At 50.5% G+C, this 15,276-nt stretch overlaps 1 protein-coding gene across 1 annotated transcript; it reads left to right on the forward strand.

Moving 5' to 3' along the window:
* Positions 1 to 1,500: 1,500 nt before the first annotated feature.
* Positions 1,501 to 3,860, forward strand: MIND_00782700 (uncharacterized protein; the record flags this gene model as incomplete). Its single annotated transcript, XM_037364514.1, has 6 exons — positions 1,501 to 1,672; positions 1,702 to 2,023; positions 2,072 to 3,087; positions 3,517 to 3,548; positions 3,599 to 3,790; positions 3,834 to 3,860. 6 exons carry the CDS (start codon positions 1,501 to 1,503, stop codon positions 3,858 to 3,860), a joined length of 1,761 nt encoding a protein of 586 aa, XP_037220158.1.
* Positions 3,861 to 15,276: the final 11,416 nt, after the last annotated feature.

Here is a 15,276-nt window from a genome sequence, read left to right on the forward strand (position 1 = left end):
ATAGCTTGACCACTACCCAAGGGTACAAAGGGAACGAAGGAAGATAAAAGCGTGCCCTACAGGCACGCGGACACTGCTTCTTATACGCCACTCCGGCCTTGCCCTAACCCGAGCTCCGGCCGGCCGCAATCACATGCGGGACCGCGCATCACCGCGCGTCCGGCACTCCCGATACCGTTAACACACCCCCTCGCGCGTGAGGCGCGAACCCACTCCACCCTGTGAGTCCAAGACCACCGACCAATCTAGCCGGTCCACATCCACCGCACGTCGAGACCAGACCACCGCGCACCTGCGCAGCTAAGACTCTCCGCACGTCCAACAACCTGCGCCGCCACCAGTGCCACCTGTCCCGGCAAGCCAATCCGCCCACCATGACGCACACCCCTGAATCGGTGTACCAGCCCGTCCCATCCCAGAGCCTAACCAACCCAGGTGTAAACCCAATCCTCCAGGCCGTATTGCGCAAGACCAGCGCCGTGACCAAGATCGAGTTGAAGACCAGCAGCATGCCGCCACTGAAAAGTCGCCGTCCCGCCAAGTTGATGTTTCCGGAGCAACCCAACCATCCAACCTGACCCGACGCCAATCGCACCCCCTCCGCGAGTAGTCCCATCCGCCACCAGCGTGTCGAGTACGCCTGAAACCCGCGGATATCCGAAACTGGCGATAGCCGCCCCCTCGCTGAGTGCGCCCCGCGTATCCGACCCACACCCGCAGCTGTCTGAGTATCCGGCGCCACGCACCACCCATCGAGTACTGCCGCGCTTAGTCGTAACGCAGTTGTGAGCCTGAGCGCCCACGTCGCCCGGCTGAGCCTCCGAGCCAATCCGTAAGTTGTCGGATGAGTGTGTCGCACCAAAGAAGAGCCGCGCCCGACACCACTGCTGCAAGAGACCGAGTCCAGGATAATTCTGTCGTCCAGATAGGTCGCCCAAGCTAAGCAGTCGAAGCAGAGGTACAGGGATGCCAGCCCGGACGCTTTTATGTCAGAAATCGGCGCTTATTAACCACGCCCGCACGCTCCCGATCGAGTGCCACAGACGAATAGCTTGACCACTACCCGAGGGTACAAAGGGAACGAAGGAAGATAAAAGCGTGCCCTACAGGCACGCAGACACTGCTTCTTATACGCCACTCCGGCCTTGCCCTAACCCGAGCTCCGGCCAGCCGCAATCACATGCGGGACCGTGCATCACCGCGCGTCCGGCACTCCCGATACCGTTAACAGGATCAATTATCCTATTTCAATACACGGATTGCTCGAGTTGGTGACGAGACGCTCTCGGGTAAGTTATATACTCTCGTTTCTACAACGATAATCAAGCAGTTTTACATCTATGGTGCAGGGGGGCTAGACGCCGCCTGTTTTGGACAGCTGACTAAACAGCACAGCCACCGCTCATAATCTCAGACCACCGATTTTTATTTACGTAGGCCTGCGGGCAGAGAGTGGACGGACGTCAATTAAATTTTCACTCAATTACTACTTCATGGTCTATGGGCTATACTCGATTGCGAAAGCGATATGTAGACGCAGCTTCGCGTGCACGCAAAGGTCGTATGCGACAACAGCACGAAGATGTCCCAGAGCAGACCGAGGTACTGGATCTGACACTGTCAGATGAAGACGACGAGCCGCACGACAAGGACACAACAACTTGGCAAGGCGGTGTGCGCATCATCTGAATGAGTGGTCAGACACGGAGTGGGAGTGGGAAGATGATAAGAAAGATGAGGAAGAAAGCGGGGAAGAAGACGAGGTCGAGGTCATCAGCGATGGTACAGAGACTTTGGAATGTCTGAAGCATCAAATGCAAGTGGAAATGAATGCGATTAAGCAGCTCACCTGGAAGGACTTGGGTCTCATGCAGACGCGGAGCAAGCAGGAGTGGCGGGACTTGACGAAGAAAACTTTGGGCGGTGTTATTCGGACAAAGGGTGAGCCAGCAGACAGCACCCAACGGCGGCATCGGCAACTCGAGCGCGAGGCTGACATAACAGCAACAAGCAGCAGAAAAAGGTCGATATATTTCCTGGTCTATTGGAAAACAATCTGAAAGTTATGCAGTAATTCAGCCAACTCATTTCGCAATTTCTTTGGAAAGAAATATACCCCAGCAGCCGAGCCTCCCGCTCCTGCGCCTTCCCAAGTACCTGCCTTATCTCTCCCTCCTCTGCCAATAAATCTCTCGTCGCTGGGTCTTCCGCCGAATGCACTGAAGGCATTGCAAGCACAATATAGGCGCTTTTCGACCACAACCGCCACTGGGTCTGGCTCATCTGTACCGTCTTCCACGACAGCGCCATCCCCAACGAGTTCTGTTGAGCTTCTCGACTCTCCTCCCGTGCAAACTCCCGGCGTGCTGGACGATGATGCTGACATCTTTATGGGAGGATACGTGTCTGATTTCGATGAAGAAGAATCAGAGAGAGAGGCGAGTGACGACGACGACGACACACCTTCTGAGATTCCACGAGTCTCAAGCACTGCTCCACCCCGAAAACGTCAGAAACTTGCTATCCCTGCCCGAGAAATGCGACGCAGAGCAAAAAAGGCCAAAGTCGAGCGTTTTCAAGAGGGCTTGACACGGATTAGCAAGCTGATTGTGTCGAAGAGGACAGAGTTTGCAGGGGGGCTGCATGGTCTGCAGTCAACGCGAGCCCGTGCCATCGAGAGCTGCTTGCGAATGGTGTTGGATAGTGGTCGCACATTGACAGATGCGTCAATGCGGTCAGCGGAGAGTCACGGATTTGCTGCCGATTGGGGAGGCCGACTTCTCCGTATCTGGATTCGCATATGGTTGGATCAAGGCTCGCTACCGTTGTCAGCTCGAGGGTGTCATGCGAAGACACTGAGCATTCTCGATGACCCAATATACCGCGACGAAATTCTCTCGTATCTCCGTTCTCACAAATGGGCCACAAACCCCGAGAAGTTCTCTGCCTTCATCCAGTCCAACCTCATCACAACTGAGTCCCAGAAGTATCTGCGTGAACTCATGGAGGATGAGATTCCAAAAGCCTTTCGGAAGTATGTCATCAACACACTTTTTCCACGAATAGGCGTCAAGGTTGGGCATGGCTGTACGATTTCGTTGAGAACGGCACGCGAATGGCTGGCCAAGTTTGGTTGGAAATATCAGGAGCACAAGAAGGCACTGTATTATGATGGACACGAGCGTCCAGACGTTGTTGCCTATCGCCAAGATGTCTTCATTCCCAAGATGCTTGAATTCAAGAAAAGACTTGTCGAGTATGTTGTTGGGGATGTCGAGCGACAGGTTGAGAAGCAAGAGGTGGGACCAGATGGCAGGATGCTGGTCTTGGTACCGCATGATGAAGTAACTGCACAAGCAAACGATGGTCAGAAGATGAGCTGGGGACCAGAGGGAGAACAACCATTACGAAAGAAAGGGAAGGGAAGGGGATTGCATTATAGTGGGGTCATTTGTTCCACGTTTGGACATCTGAAAGAGGCGGGAGAGATAATGGAATATGGCAAAAATTATGAAGGGTACTGGAATGGCGAGCGGTTTGTCAAGCAGGTGTGTATTCAATTCAGCTACAACATTGGACTAACGCCGAAACACTATAGCTCAAGGAAAAAATCATTCCTGCCTTCGAGAAAGCACATGGCCCACGATATCAAGCTCTATTTCTCATCGACAACTCCCAAGGGCACTCGGCTTATAGCGAGGATGCTCTTCTCCCTCAGCGGATGAACCTCAATCCAGGTGGAAAGCAAGCACGAATGCGGAATGGGTGGTACACAGTGAACGGCCGCAAAGTGATTCAGCCGATGAACTATCCAAACACACATCCAAATTCAGCACTGCGTGGGGTCCAAAAGGGAATGAAGGCGGTTTTGGAAGAGCGAGGCAAATGGCGTCATGGGCTTCTGCGTGAATGCAGGTCGCTTTGCGAGACAGAGCGTGTTGATTGCTGCTGTCGGCGGATCTTGGAGCTCGAACCTGACTTCAAAGCCCAGCGATCTCTTGTTCAAGAAACAATTGAAGACGCTGGCCACCTCTGCATCTTTTTGCCCAAATACCACTGCGAGCTCAACCCGATTGAGTTCTTCTGGGGTGCCACCAAACGGTTCCTTCGTGAACGATGTGATTATACATTTGATGGTCTCAAGTCCACCTTTCCCGAGGCTTTGGAGTCTGTTTTGGTTTCGACAATCCGTAAATGGGAGCATCGAATGTGGAGGTGGATTGCAGCGTACAATGGTGGACTGGACTGCAAGAGGGCACAGGCACAGGTTAGAGAGTTCAGTTCTCGCAAGTACAAGTCCCATAGACGAGTACCAGAGTCTCTGGAGAGGAGCTTAGACACATAGCTATTGTTTATTAGCCCATACGACACGCGTAAATGGTAGCTGATGTAATGCACGTGATATTCACGTGATAGCGCTCATATTGAAAGTACTAATTTTTTATTCTTTGGGTTTTAAGAAAATCTGTCTAGTGGGATTGTAGTACTATCCAATCTAAGTGTTTTCACTAGAGGAATAAGAAATTGATGATCACGTCATCGAGCTCATCGACTTGTCCAAAACAGGCGGCGTCTAGCCCCCCTGCACCATAGATGACGGGGATCAAATTGATCGCAATGAGGCGGTCTCACAATGGCTTGACCGTCACTGCAGGAGTTCGGGAATAAACGGCCCCCGTTTCGATCGATTATATGGCTAAAATCAATGTACCAAAAAAAGATTTTTTTATATATCTCTATTTGTGCCAAAAAAGGTTCACTTATATGATCCAGGGCCCTGATATATGTTATATAAGGGCATATTCACCATATCAGTGCATTTTTTTTGGCACAAATAGAGGTGCAAAAAAATTATTTTTTTTGATACATTGATATTAGGTGTATAATCGATCGAAACGGGCGCCGTTTATTCCTGAACTCCTGCAGTGCGTGGAGCATTCACATGAATTGACTCGGACCAGAGGGTCCACTCTTTACTATTAGGCACTGCTTATTAATGCTGAGCTTGCTCGCAGACATATGTAAAGTATTAAATTGTACCGGACATGACATTGAACGTGTTTTATTGCAAGAGATGATTGGATACTGGTTTGCTTAGGGCCGCTCAGCCAATTAAAGCGCCAGAAAAACGCTAAGCGACCATTTTCTAAGAGTTCATCGTTTGCAGTCGAAAAAAATTGAATTTTGTTAGCAACTTTTAGCGCTGGGAATTAATTCTGAGCTAGAAATTGCTAGTCCTAAGTTATGTACTTAATTGTCGGATTAATTCTGACTAGGCTTTTAGTTTCGACAAGGATGGACTACACTACATGGATCTACATAAAGATTGAGCCAAGCTGGAGTGATCCACCTAGTTTAAACCTCAGGACCGCCCATCGCTCCCAGGGATCACCTCTCAGATCATGAAACATTGCCACTTCTCGTATCTGGGGAGACGGGCACATTCCAATAACATCCAGAGCAAACTTCTCCAATCGAGCTCTGCACTTTCGGAATTGCTGCCCGCGCCGCTCGCTGAACTGGAGTTCTTGATACCTTTCTGGGTCGTCCAAATTGAAATCGAAGATCTTGAGATGATGCAAGTTTGAGAGAAATGTGCGGAATCGAGGCTACAGCAGAGAACCTCAGCTTAGCGAAACAAAAAAGGGTACTTGGACTGACAATTGGATCCCATAATGGTTCAAGCGTCTCGTCTTCATGATTATAAAGCCGATTCACAACAATACGTTCAAGCAGAGGGTGTTTTTGCGCAATTGACTGAAGCAATGTCTGTTCCGCTTCCAGGTCTTCCATCGAGTCTATTCGATATCGGATATTAAGAGTCCTTAGGCCAGGAAAGTCAACTGGAGAGCATATCTTGCAACTCGGGGCAAGAGACAACGGGCTGTTGGACATAGCGTGTCGCCAAGTCGAATGGGTAGCGAGTCAATGTTAACGAATCAAGCGTTGCTGGCAGATACTCCAAAATTCGATCTTGTATTGTTAACGAGGCCATGTCGAATCTAGTGAGATGGTGCAGAAATGTGCTTGGCTGGCGAGGAGATTGTCCGTTCCGTGATACAACCACACTCCGCCCTTCTGGCTCGTCCCAAATGACTGACATCAAAAGCATTAAGGTTCTGAGATTTGGCAATGATTCCAGCAGCGACAATATGTCTGTTGGTTCCGGCTGCTCTATATGAGACTGAGGCCAAAGACCCCCCACAATAAGCTCTTGAAGGGAAGTCCAATTAAGCTTGTGGTCGAAAGACAAGGTCAACAGCTCTCCTGGTAGTTCCACCTCCTTGAGCGTCGCATGGCATGAAGACAGAAGGTTGCTAAGGTTGTCCACTTCGAATTCGACGAGATCAAGCTCCCGGCGGCAGATGTCGTAGCCATTTGTGCTTTCTGTCGGGAAGGGATAGCCAATGATCTCAAGGGGAGGAGTTGCCATATTTGCTGCCAGCCGCCAAGGTTCGTCCATCGTATCTTGGACGACCCACATTGACCCAATCCTCAGTTTGACAAGCTTCGGCGCTGCGGCGAGAGACTCCACCAGCTCTGTCCATAAACCGCCTTCAAAGTAATTGCTGAGGGAGAACATCTTGAGGTGGGGCAGGAGGGGCAATTTTTCTCGTAGTTGGGCCACGGTATTTGTGTGATCGAAAATTGGGGCTTTATCTACATCTCGGTCGGCCACAATTGTGAGAGAACTGAAGTTCTTGAGATATCTGCGCACCCATACGAGAAGTGAAGGCGCACCGAATGAATGGGAACAATTGTTCTGGCGGAAAATCAGTTAGGCATGGAGCCTACCGAATACTGCGAAATAGAATGGGCTTGAAAACATTCCGTAGTCGACGGGATAGGTTGAAGAGTTTGAGTTGGGTCAAACTGGTGTCCAGCACAAAATTCGTAATGTGGATGAGGATGTCTTCGTCAAGGTCTTCGAAGCAGACGGGCTCGGGTGAGGGCGACATGGTTTCGCACTTTCTTGTATTCTTGTTGCAGCATTGTTTTTAACTGGTTTGAGCCGTTTGTGGATATGTGTGGATCATTCTTGCCCTTGTTGCGTTTCGAGGCTGTTCCTTGTCTCCTCGGAACGAGATTCAGGCATTGAGGTGATGCAAATGGGTGCAAGTGAAAGAGTAGAGATATCATGTGACGACAGAGATAGATTGACTCGACACGAAAGGAAAATGCACAAGTAAACATTCGATTTCTCAATCAGTGGGAGCGTGCCATGTAGCGCTATCCTATCCCGTCCTCAAACAATTTGTAGGTGTCGCACAGGGAAGAAATCATCGGCACCGGGTTTCCTCGCCGTTGTATCGAAGGTTTCCCATTATTATTTCCAACCACGTACGCGACCAAGTGCAAACCATATCCAGACGAAATTCCCGATAGATCGCAGAGAATGGGAACTTGAACTGCCGAAAACGCTCCTCCACGCTGGCGTTGAATCGGAAACTCTACATGAGAATCGAGTCGAGTTGAAGTGAACCATCCCGAAATCGGAGTACGGCCCATCTTTGCCATGGATCTTCGACAAGATCGTGGAACATCGCTACCTCTTGCAGATTCGGCGAAGGGCAAAGACTAATGACATCCAGGGCAAATTTCTCGAGACAATCTACGTGGTCCCAGAAGCCTGGATCTTGTCGTTCAACAAACCGAAATTCCAGATATCGCTCCGGGTCATCAAGGTTGAAGTCAAAGACCTTGAGATGGTGAAAATTCGACAAGAATGCGCGAAACCGAGGCTATATTGGGATAAGTCTTGAGGAGGAGATGGTCTTTGACCTTATGATTGGATCCCACAAGCTTTCAAGCTCTTCATGTTCATGATCCCAGAGCCGATTTACAACAATGCGCTCAAGCAGAGGATGCTTCTTTGCAAGCGACTGCAGCAATGTTTCTTCTGCTGTGTAACTTTCCATAGAGTTGATTCGATACCAGATGTGGAGAGTTTTCAGGCCAGGGAATTCCAGGTCGGCAAGCATGAGTTGAAGCTCATTACAGGATGGAAGGGTTGTCGCACATCGCGTTCTGCCAAATCGGATGGAAAGCGAGTCAGAATTAACGATTCAAGACCCGCTGGGAGAAACTCCAGCAGACGTTCTTCTGTCATCAACGATGCCATTTGGAGGAAGTCCAAGTGGCGCAAAAATGCACTGGACGGAGAACGACCGCCACGGCCGTATGATGACCGTACGCCCTGCTGGTTCGTTGTAAGCGACCGATAGAAGAATGACCAAGGTCCGCAAATTTGGAAGCAATTCCAAGATTGAGAGCATCTAAGTTGGCTCCGATTGATCAAGGTCTGGCTTCGGCCAAAACCCCAGAACAAATAGCTTGCGGAGGGCTGTCCAGTTGACTTTTGGATCAAATGACCAAATGAAGAGTTCACCTGGAAGCTCGACATTCTCCAAAGTTGTGTGACAAGCCGATAGCAGACGACGGAAGTTTGTCGTTTCGAATTCAATGAGCTGCGGGGGACGCCGACACATATCCTGACCCCTTCTATAGTGGGTGGGAATAGGGTATATTATACGTGTGAGAGGTGGAGCTGTGAATGTCGGAGAGAGTTCCCAAGGTCGCTTCATTGTCCCATTGTCATATGTCGCCCAGGATGAGTGGATGCGCAGATTGGCAAGCTTGGGCGCCACACCTAGGACCTCTACCAATTCTGTCCATAGACCCCCTTCGACGAGCCGACCCAGAAAAAAATGTGAAGATGTGGGAGAAGGGGCAGCTTGTCTCGAAGCTGAGCAACGATATCTGCATGATCAAAAGGATTTGGGGTTGACGACCCCTTATCCGGTGCAAGGGTAAGCGTACTGAGCTTAGATATCAGCATTAATGGTCTTCCGCGGTCGCGACGCACTAGATATATGGGAAAAGTTGTTCTGGTGGAAAGTCCATATGACAGGGAGCCCAACGAATGTGGCGAAACCGGATAGGCTTGAACACGGTGCGAAGCCGACGAGACAGGTTAAAAAGATCCACTAAGCACTTGTTGCAGGTCACAAGTTGAAGAGGTGGCAGATTCGTCAGATCTTAATATGATGAACGACACGTGCTTCGACCCCCCCCCCCCAAATCGAGTAATTAATGACAGGTTCCATCATCGACAGTTAAATTCAGTCTCCCTCCCTCAGCTCTGTACTGTGCCATCCATTCTGTGTATTGACACACTATGTTATATCCGTGCCGACTCCGGCATCCGTCTCCGATATCCGTCTCCGGTATTTGGTTTTTACGCAATGAAGATTTACTGAGCGTTTCCAATTACTCCGACTTATGATCTATGCAATCATCTATGCCTTGTTCCTCATATGCAACTCCTCTTCTACTTTACTTGACTTTGTTCTAATCTTGTTACTTACTTTGTTATACCTTATTCCGTTTCCGTTACTTCTCGTACTATAAATACTTTGATGTATTATCACGTACTTCAGTTTGTAAATTAATGTTGCTGGTCTCTATCTCCCAGCGTCGTCTCGACTCCGCTCTTCCCTTCTTGTCTTGTCTTGGTCAACTGGAAGCCCCGGTCACCCAAACATCCTTCTGTGGTGTTCCGCCCCAAGTGCTCTACGACTTGATTCCGTTTCCGACTTCGACTCCGTCTCCGTCTCCGTCTCCGTCCCTCTGGTCGACACGGCACTTAACAGTATTTACAAACTCACTTCCTTTTGACCATGTCAAACGTCGACGCCTCTCTTCTGACAACATAGACCCCGCCAATACTGGTCAACGGCGTTCATCACGCTTCTACGAACAAATGGTTCCTCTCACTTCGCCTATGGCGAACTTCACCTACAACGCTGGCGCTCCTGTCACTTCAGTTCCTGTTCCCGTTCCTCGGACACCTACTGGCACGACCAACCCTTTCCGGCCTGGTTTTGTCATGTCTCCACAGGATCCTGATCCAAGTACTATCCCTATGCCAACGACTCCGCATCCAAACACGGGTCGTTTTTCTAACGTCAGTTCCCCTCCCGTCTCTCCTACTTTGCGTTACCGACCCCTCACTCCCACACGCCTTCATGACATCGAAGAAGAAAGCGAGCCAGTCCCAATGTATCGGCACGCTTTTAGCAGGCCCATGAGCCCTGCTCAAGGTCGCTCCGGAAACGGAAACGATTCCGGTCAAGGTCAACCAAACCGCAACCCCTCTCCGACTTTTAGTGGCAAGCCGAGTCCATTCTTGACTTCGCCCTCTGGCTCCCCTCCTGGCTCTCCCAGAGGCGGACCTCCTGGTGGTGGTGGACCTGGCGGACCTAGTGGTGGTGGACCTGGTGGTCCTGGTGGCGGCCCTGGTGGATCTGGAAATCCATTCTGGGGTCCCCCTAGAGGTGGTGGTGGCGGAGGAGGCGGAGGAGGTGGAGGTGGAGGTGGTGGGCCACCTGGTGGAGGTGGTGGTGCTGGAGTCCCTCGAGCTGGCTCTCCGGGCCGTGATCTTCAACGCGCTATGATTGGCGCTCTCCAAAATTTCCAACATTTCCTCACCAACTTTCCTCAGCGCAACAATGCTGCGCCCGTTCCAATCGGAGTCTTCTCCGGGCACCTGGACACGTTCGACGGTTCCGATCCCCTTGGCTTCGTCCCTTTCCTCACCCAGTGCTATATGCACTTTGCCGAGCGTGAGCAAGATTTCTCTACTGATGACGAGAAAATAATCTATATCACCTCGTATCTGCGCGGAAACGCATTGGCGTATTTTACGCCTAACCTGTATGCCATGACACTGGGGGCACGAGCTGCGGCGTGCCGGAACACGCGGACCGGCGGCGTGCCTGGCCACGTGCCTGGCTCGTACCTACCGCGTTCCTACGGCGGATCCACCGAGTGGCAGCAATATGACAAGAGAATGACATCATGCCTCATGGTCGGAGTATGCGCACACTGTTGGTCATGTGCTTGCACTGTGTTAATAATGAGTAATATACTCATATTGGTAAGTGTTTGGCGTGGTTATTTGTGCCAGTGTTGAGTGAGAATCATACATTACTTCCACGTCACCTGCTTCATATTCATGTCAAGCATGTGTTTGCATGTCGTAAGTACGTACAAGCCTGCTCTGCTCGTTCACCTCTGTCCTTCCTCTGAGTCTATAATTGTGTTCTGGGTTAACAAGCTTGGCCTCTCCATGTGTACACATTTGAACATTGACAAGGTGAGTACCTGGATTGAAATTTGACGGTCACGGTTTTGAAATATACTTACCAAGTAGTAAATTACTAGTAATGCATTGCAAGGCAAGGGGCAGTTGGTTCAACCGTCACATTTCGAAACTTAAACACAGTACAAAGTACTACAAACTCAGGCTAATTGTACTGACATCAGTGACATGACTATGGGCTCCGATGCGCTCCGCACGGCTTGAGAAGGAATGAGCTTCGGACTGTGCAAATTGGCACCCCTGAACGGTGACCTGCGAGGACCAGCTAGTAGTGTAAATCGCCTGGGCAAGCATATGCATGCATTGGACACTGGCGGCAAGGAATGGTTCCCACGAGGACGTTGCGCCGGCGTGGGCAAGGCGCGGGTGCACCCCGCTATAACGTTATTGCTATTCGCAAAACGATCACTCTTGTGTCAACTCTCCAAGCATTCGGGTCCAGATCCGGTTCAAGTCGCTATCGCAATTCCACAGTCTCTGCAACTATGACCGCTTCCGAGTCTGCTGATCAGCAGAACGCCCTCCTCTCCCTCACAACAACAAGACGGCCGACTAGAAAGCCCGGCGTTCAAGTTGCACACATGGCCGGAGCCCCGGGCAAGCCCCAGCCCTCTTCCGCTGAACGCTCCAATGGCAAATACCACACATGATGGCGCAGAGGCTGAGCGGGCCGGCAGTTCTCTTCTGCACTGTTTCGCCGGAAGCTCGCGCTCGGTGACAGCTCAGCAGTGCCGCTCCCAAGCCAGCCCAGTCCCGAACTTGACACAGGCCCGTCATGATACCCGTCCCTCTCCAGACCTCGACACCCACCGCCAATGCTCGTCGTCCGCCCCATTCTCTGCCGCAGGTTTCGCGACGGTCATACCGCTGGCTGCCGCATAGCTTAAGGGAAAGCGTCAAAAGATGGGACATTTGTGGCGATCCACCGGTTGGATGCTCGCCAGCAACGCATTGAAGAGGCTCCCGAAATCCTCGGCCACGTCTGACCACGTCGGGGACGGACCGGACGGTGTACTCGGCTTAAGCTGCGGCTTGCCTAGAGTCGAGAGTCGAGGGCGGCAGGCCCAGTTCTTGCGCGTTCCGCCTGAAATGTTCAGGGATGTTGGGGGGAACGTGTTCCTCTGTCTCCTGACAATCCTAGGCAGAACGGGACGGCGGTTGGCTCTCTGCGCGGCCCGGCCACTGTTTTCAACGGCCACCGGCGTTCTAGGCCGTCTGCCGCGCGTTGATAAGCCGCATTCTGGAACACACATAGGAAACCACTATTTTTGTTCGTTTCATGGTTACAGCGCACGTCTAGGAACTGGCATGAGTCCCGAATGGCCAGTTAGGGAGATATCTGCGAAGAGGCGTTTCGATTCGACCGTTGTTGATAGCAACTGGCCGTTCAGAACGACTCTTACAACAACCAAAAACAACAGCAGAGCCCAACCAACATAGAGGATCCATCCAATCCTATATATATACCAAAAGGGGAGTGTAAACTAAAAGGCATATTCGGTCTGGCACGCGCTGGGACTCGAACTCAGAACGCCTCCGACGAAGGTTCAACCAGGCTTCGAACGGATCAGTCCCTGACAGCATTGGAACGCGGTTTCGGAACTTACGCAAGGATAAGGACATGTGGAGGTGCGGTTAAACGGGAGGCATGACTCAGTGGAAACGAGGGCTTGGCTGCAGATCGCGGCGACCTTAACCCGCAACCGTCCAACCGAACAACTCGACAACAGATTGCGATTATCTCGTTAAGAGATTTGCCTAACGGTGTCTGGCGGTTAACCTCAAGTCATGGATATCGATGGAAAGCTAGGAAGTGGAGCAACACGACGATAACAACAACGGTTAGCGGACCGTTCACAAAAACGCATAGACGGTCGCAATAAAGGAGGATTTACAAAGGTCATTGACACCAAACACACGCTACCGGTCATCTAGACCTGGATTTTCGACTCTGGGCCTTATGGCGAAACGATACCTTACAAATTATGCACATGGACCATCATTCTGTTGTGGCGATTTACCTGATCTTATCATTTTCTGTTTTAGTATTTATATCTCTGTCCTGTATTTGAGCGATTCACGGATTGCCCCGTTACTAGGTGCATCTGGGGATCTAGCTTGTCAATATCATCCTGCTAGCTCTTTCATTCAAGTAAAAAGGCGTTGTGATCAAAGAGTTGAGGGTCCGGTTGCCGTATAAGAGAGTTTCGGTTGGCGTACACTTGGTTTTCGGTTGGCGGTCGAGAGTTTAAGGCAGTTAGTTCCTGACTTGAGACGACTCCTTGGGTTTAAGGCAGTTAGTTCCTGATCCAAACGAGTATAAACGGTTCTGGGCATCGTATTGGCGCTTTCCTATTGCTGGATTTCGTCGATAGTACGCTTAAGGACAACCACAAAACAAATCTTTAACAAGATTTCATTCGATCTACCCTACAACCTTGCACACCCGTGTACAGGCTCTGTTCCCAGGGTTCTGCACTCGTATTAGGAGACGGTTATTGGTGGTTGTTGGACGTTTGGAACGGTGTTATACGGTTATCGCTCAGACAGAACGACTATTTGTTGTTTTGTTGTTGAGTTTTAGTTGTGTAGTGTCGGTCTCATCTCCGGTCTCCCCACCCGTCATCCACCCTCATCATCTGGAGCCCACACCGAGGGGTGATCGAGTGTTATATTGCAAAGAACTCTGTTTAGTGCAAAAACAGCTGTGACAAGAAAGAAGACAAGCAAGCGCCCACACGCTTGGATCAAAGTACAAAATTCCACCAAAAGGGAAACAGAAAGATCTCACTGATTCCCAACCAAACGACTTCCCTGGATTGTTAAGAGGCGTTGGAGAACTGCGACCAACACCACTCTTCGTTCCCAAATTAACGAAGAAACCAACACCGAGAACCACGCTCAACTCACAAGGAGCTCGGAACAGAGAAGCACCACAAAAATCGACGAAACCTCAAGCATCTTCGTCGCGGAAACCGATTCAAGCATCGAGCAAAAAGCGCTTACCAACAAAACCAGCTACAAAGCGCAAAACAACCGAAAGGAACACTACAGTCGAAGAAGAACAGCAATCGTCGACACCATCTTCGCCTTTAACGGACCTATCTGAAGGTGAACACAACACAAATCGGATTAACGAACAACCGATTGAACAAAAACAACAACATGGGGGATAACGGAAACGTAAATAATGGAGGTCTGGGAGGAGCGGCTGTTTTAAAGTACCGGAAACCTGGGATTCGGGTCGTCCGAGTTTCGATGGGAAGACTCCTGGCAAGTTGGAGAAATTCCTAGACGAATGCGATCGCATTATCGACCAGGCAAGTATTACTGAAGCGGCGGAAAAGAAGGAGACGGTGTTGCGGTATTTGGATACTCGATATGTGAAGGAAGCGTGGAAGAACTTGACGCCATATGGAGGAGGAACGTTCGAAGAGTGGAAAACGGCGATAAAGTCGATGTATCCAGAGTTGGATGAGGTGAACGAAGGGTCGAGGAGGCGTTTGAGAGAGATTTTTGCGGAAGCCAAGGGGGCGAGTCGAGAGGATTTGGGGTTGGTTACTCGTTTTTGTGCGTTCTTCGTACCAGAAGCAGAGAAACTACTCCTGCCTCCCTCGTTGGTCACGAACAAAGAGTTGGTGTCCTTGATCTTGAATACGTTGCGTAGCGATTTCGGCGTCAGCAGTCGAAGCGGCGCTGAACCAGCCAAATATCGCGAATATTCTAGGGCCAAACGCAAATGCAAATCAGAACGCAGCAAACACTCGTAGAGGGGATCGTTGGAGCTACAAGGAGGTTCTCAAGGTGGTGGCATGGCTTTGCGAACAACTGGTCGGGCAGAGAAGCGGATGCGGTATCGGGGATGATGCTAAACCATCGATCTCGATGTCGAATCTCAGTGGAGGACCGTTAACCTCGGATACGAGGGTCAAGTCGGAGTTTAGAGACCAAATGGAGAGTTTTGCGCTGGAAATAAATGCGTTAAAGGACGTCATGGCCGTGCGGGATAAGCAGTTGATTGAGACTATGAAGCAGATGCATGTAGCAACTGAATCTAGATCGAAGGAAACAGCGACTCACCAGCACCAAGGGCAGCCTCAACGAGAATATCG

The sequence above is a fragment of the Mycena indigotica genome (assembly GCF_014461135.1).
Source record: "Mycena indigotica strain 171206Taipei chromosome Unknown Mind.scaff0006, whole genome shotgun sequence".
Taxonomy (NCBI): Eukaryota; Fungi; Basidiomycota; class Agaricomycetes; order Agaricales; family Mycenaceae; genus Mycena; species Mycena indigotica.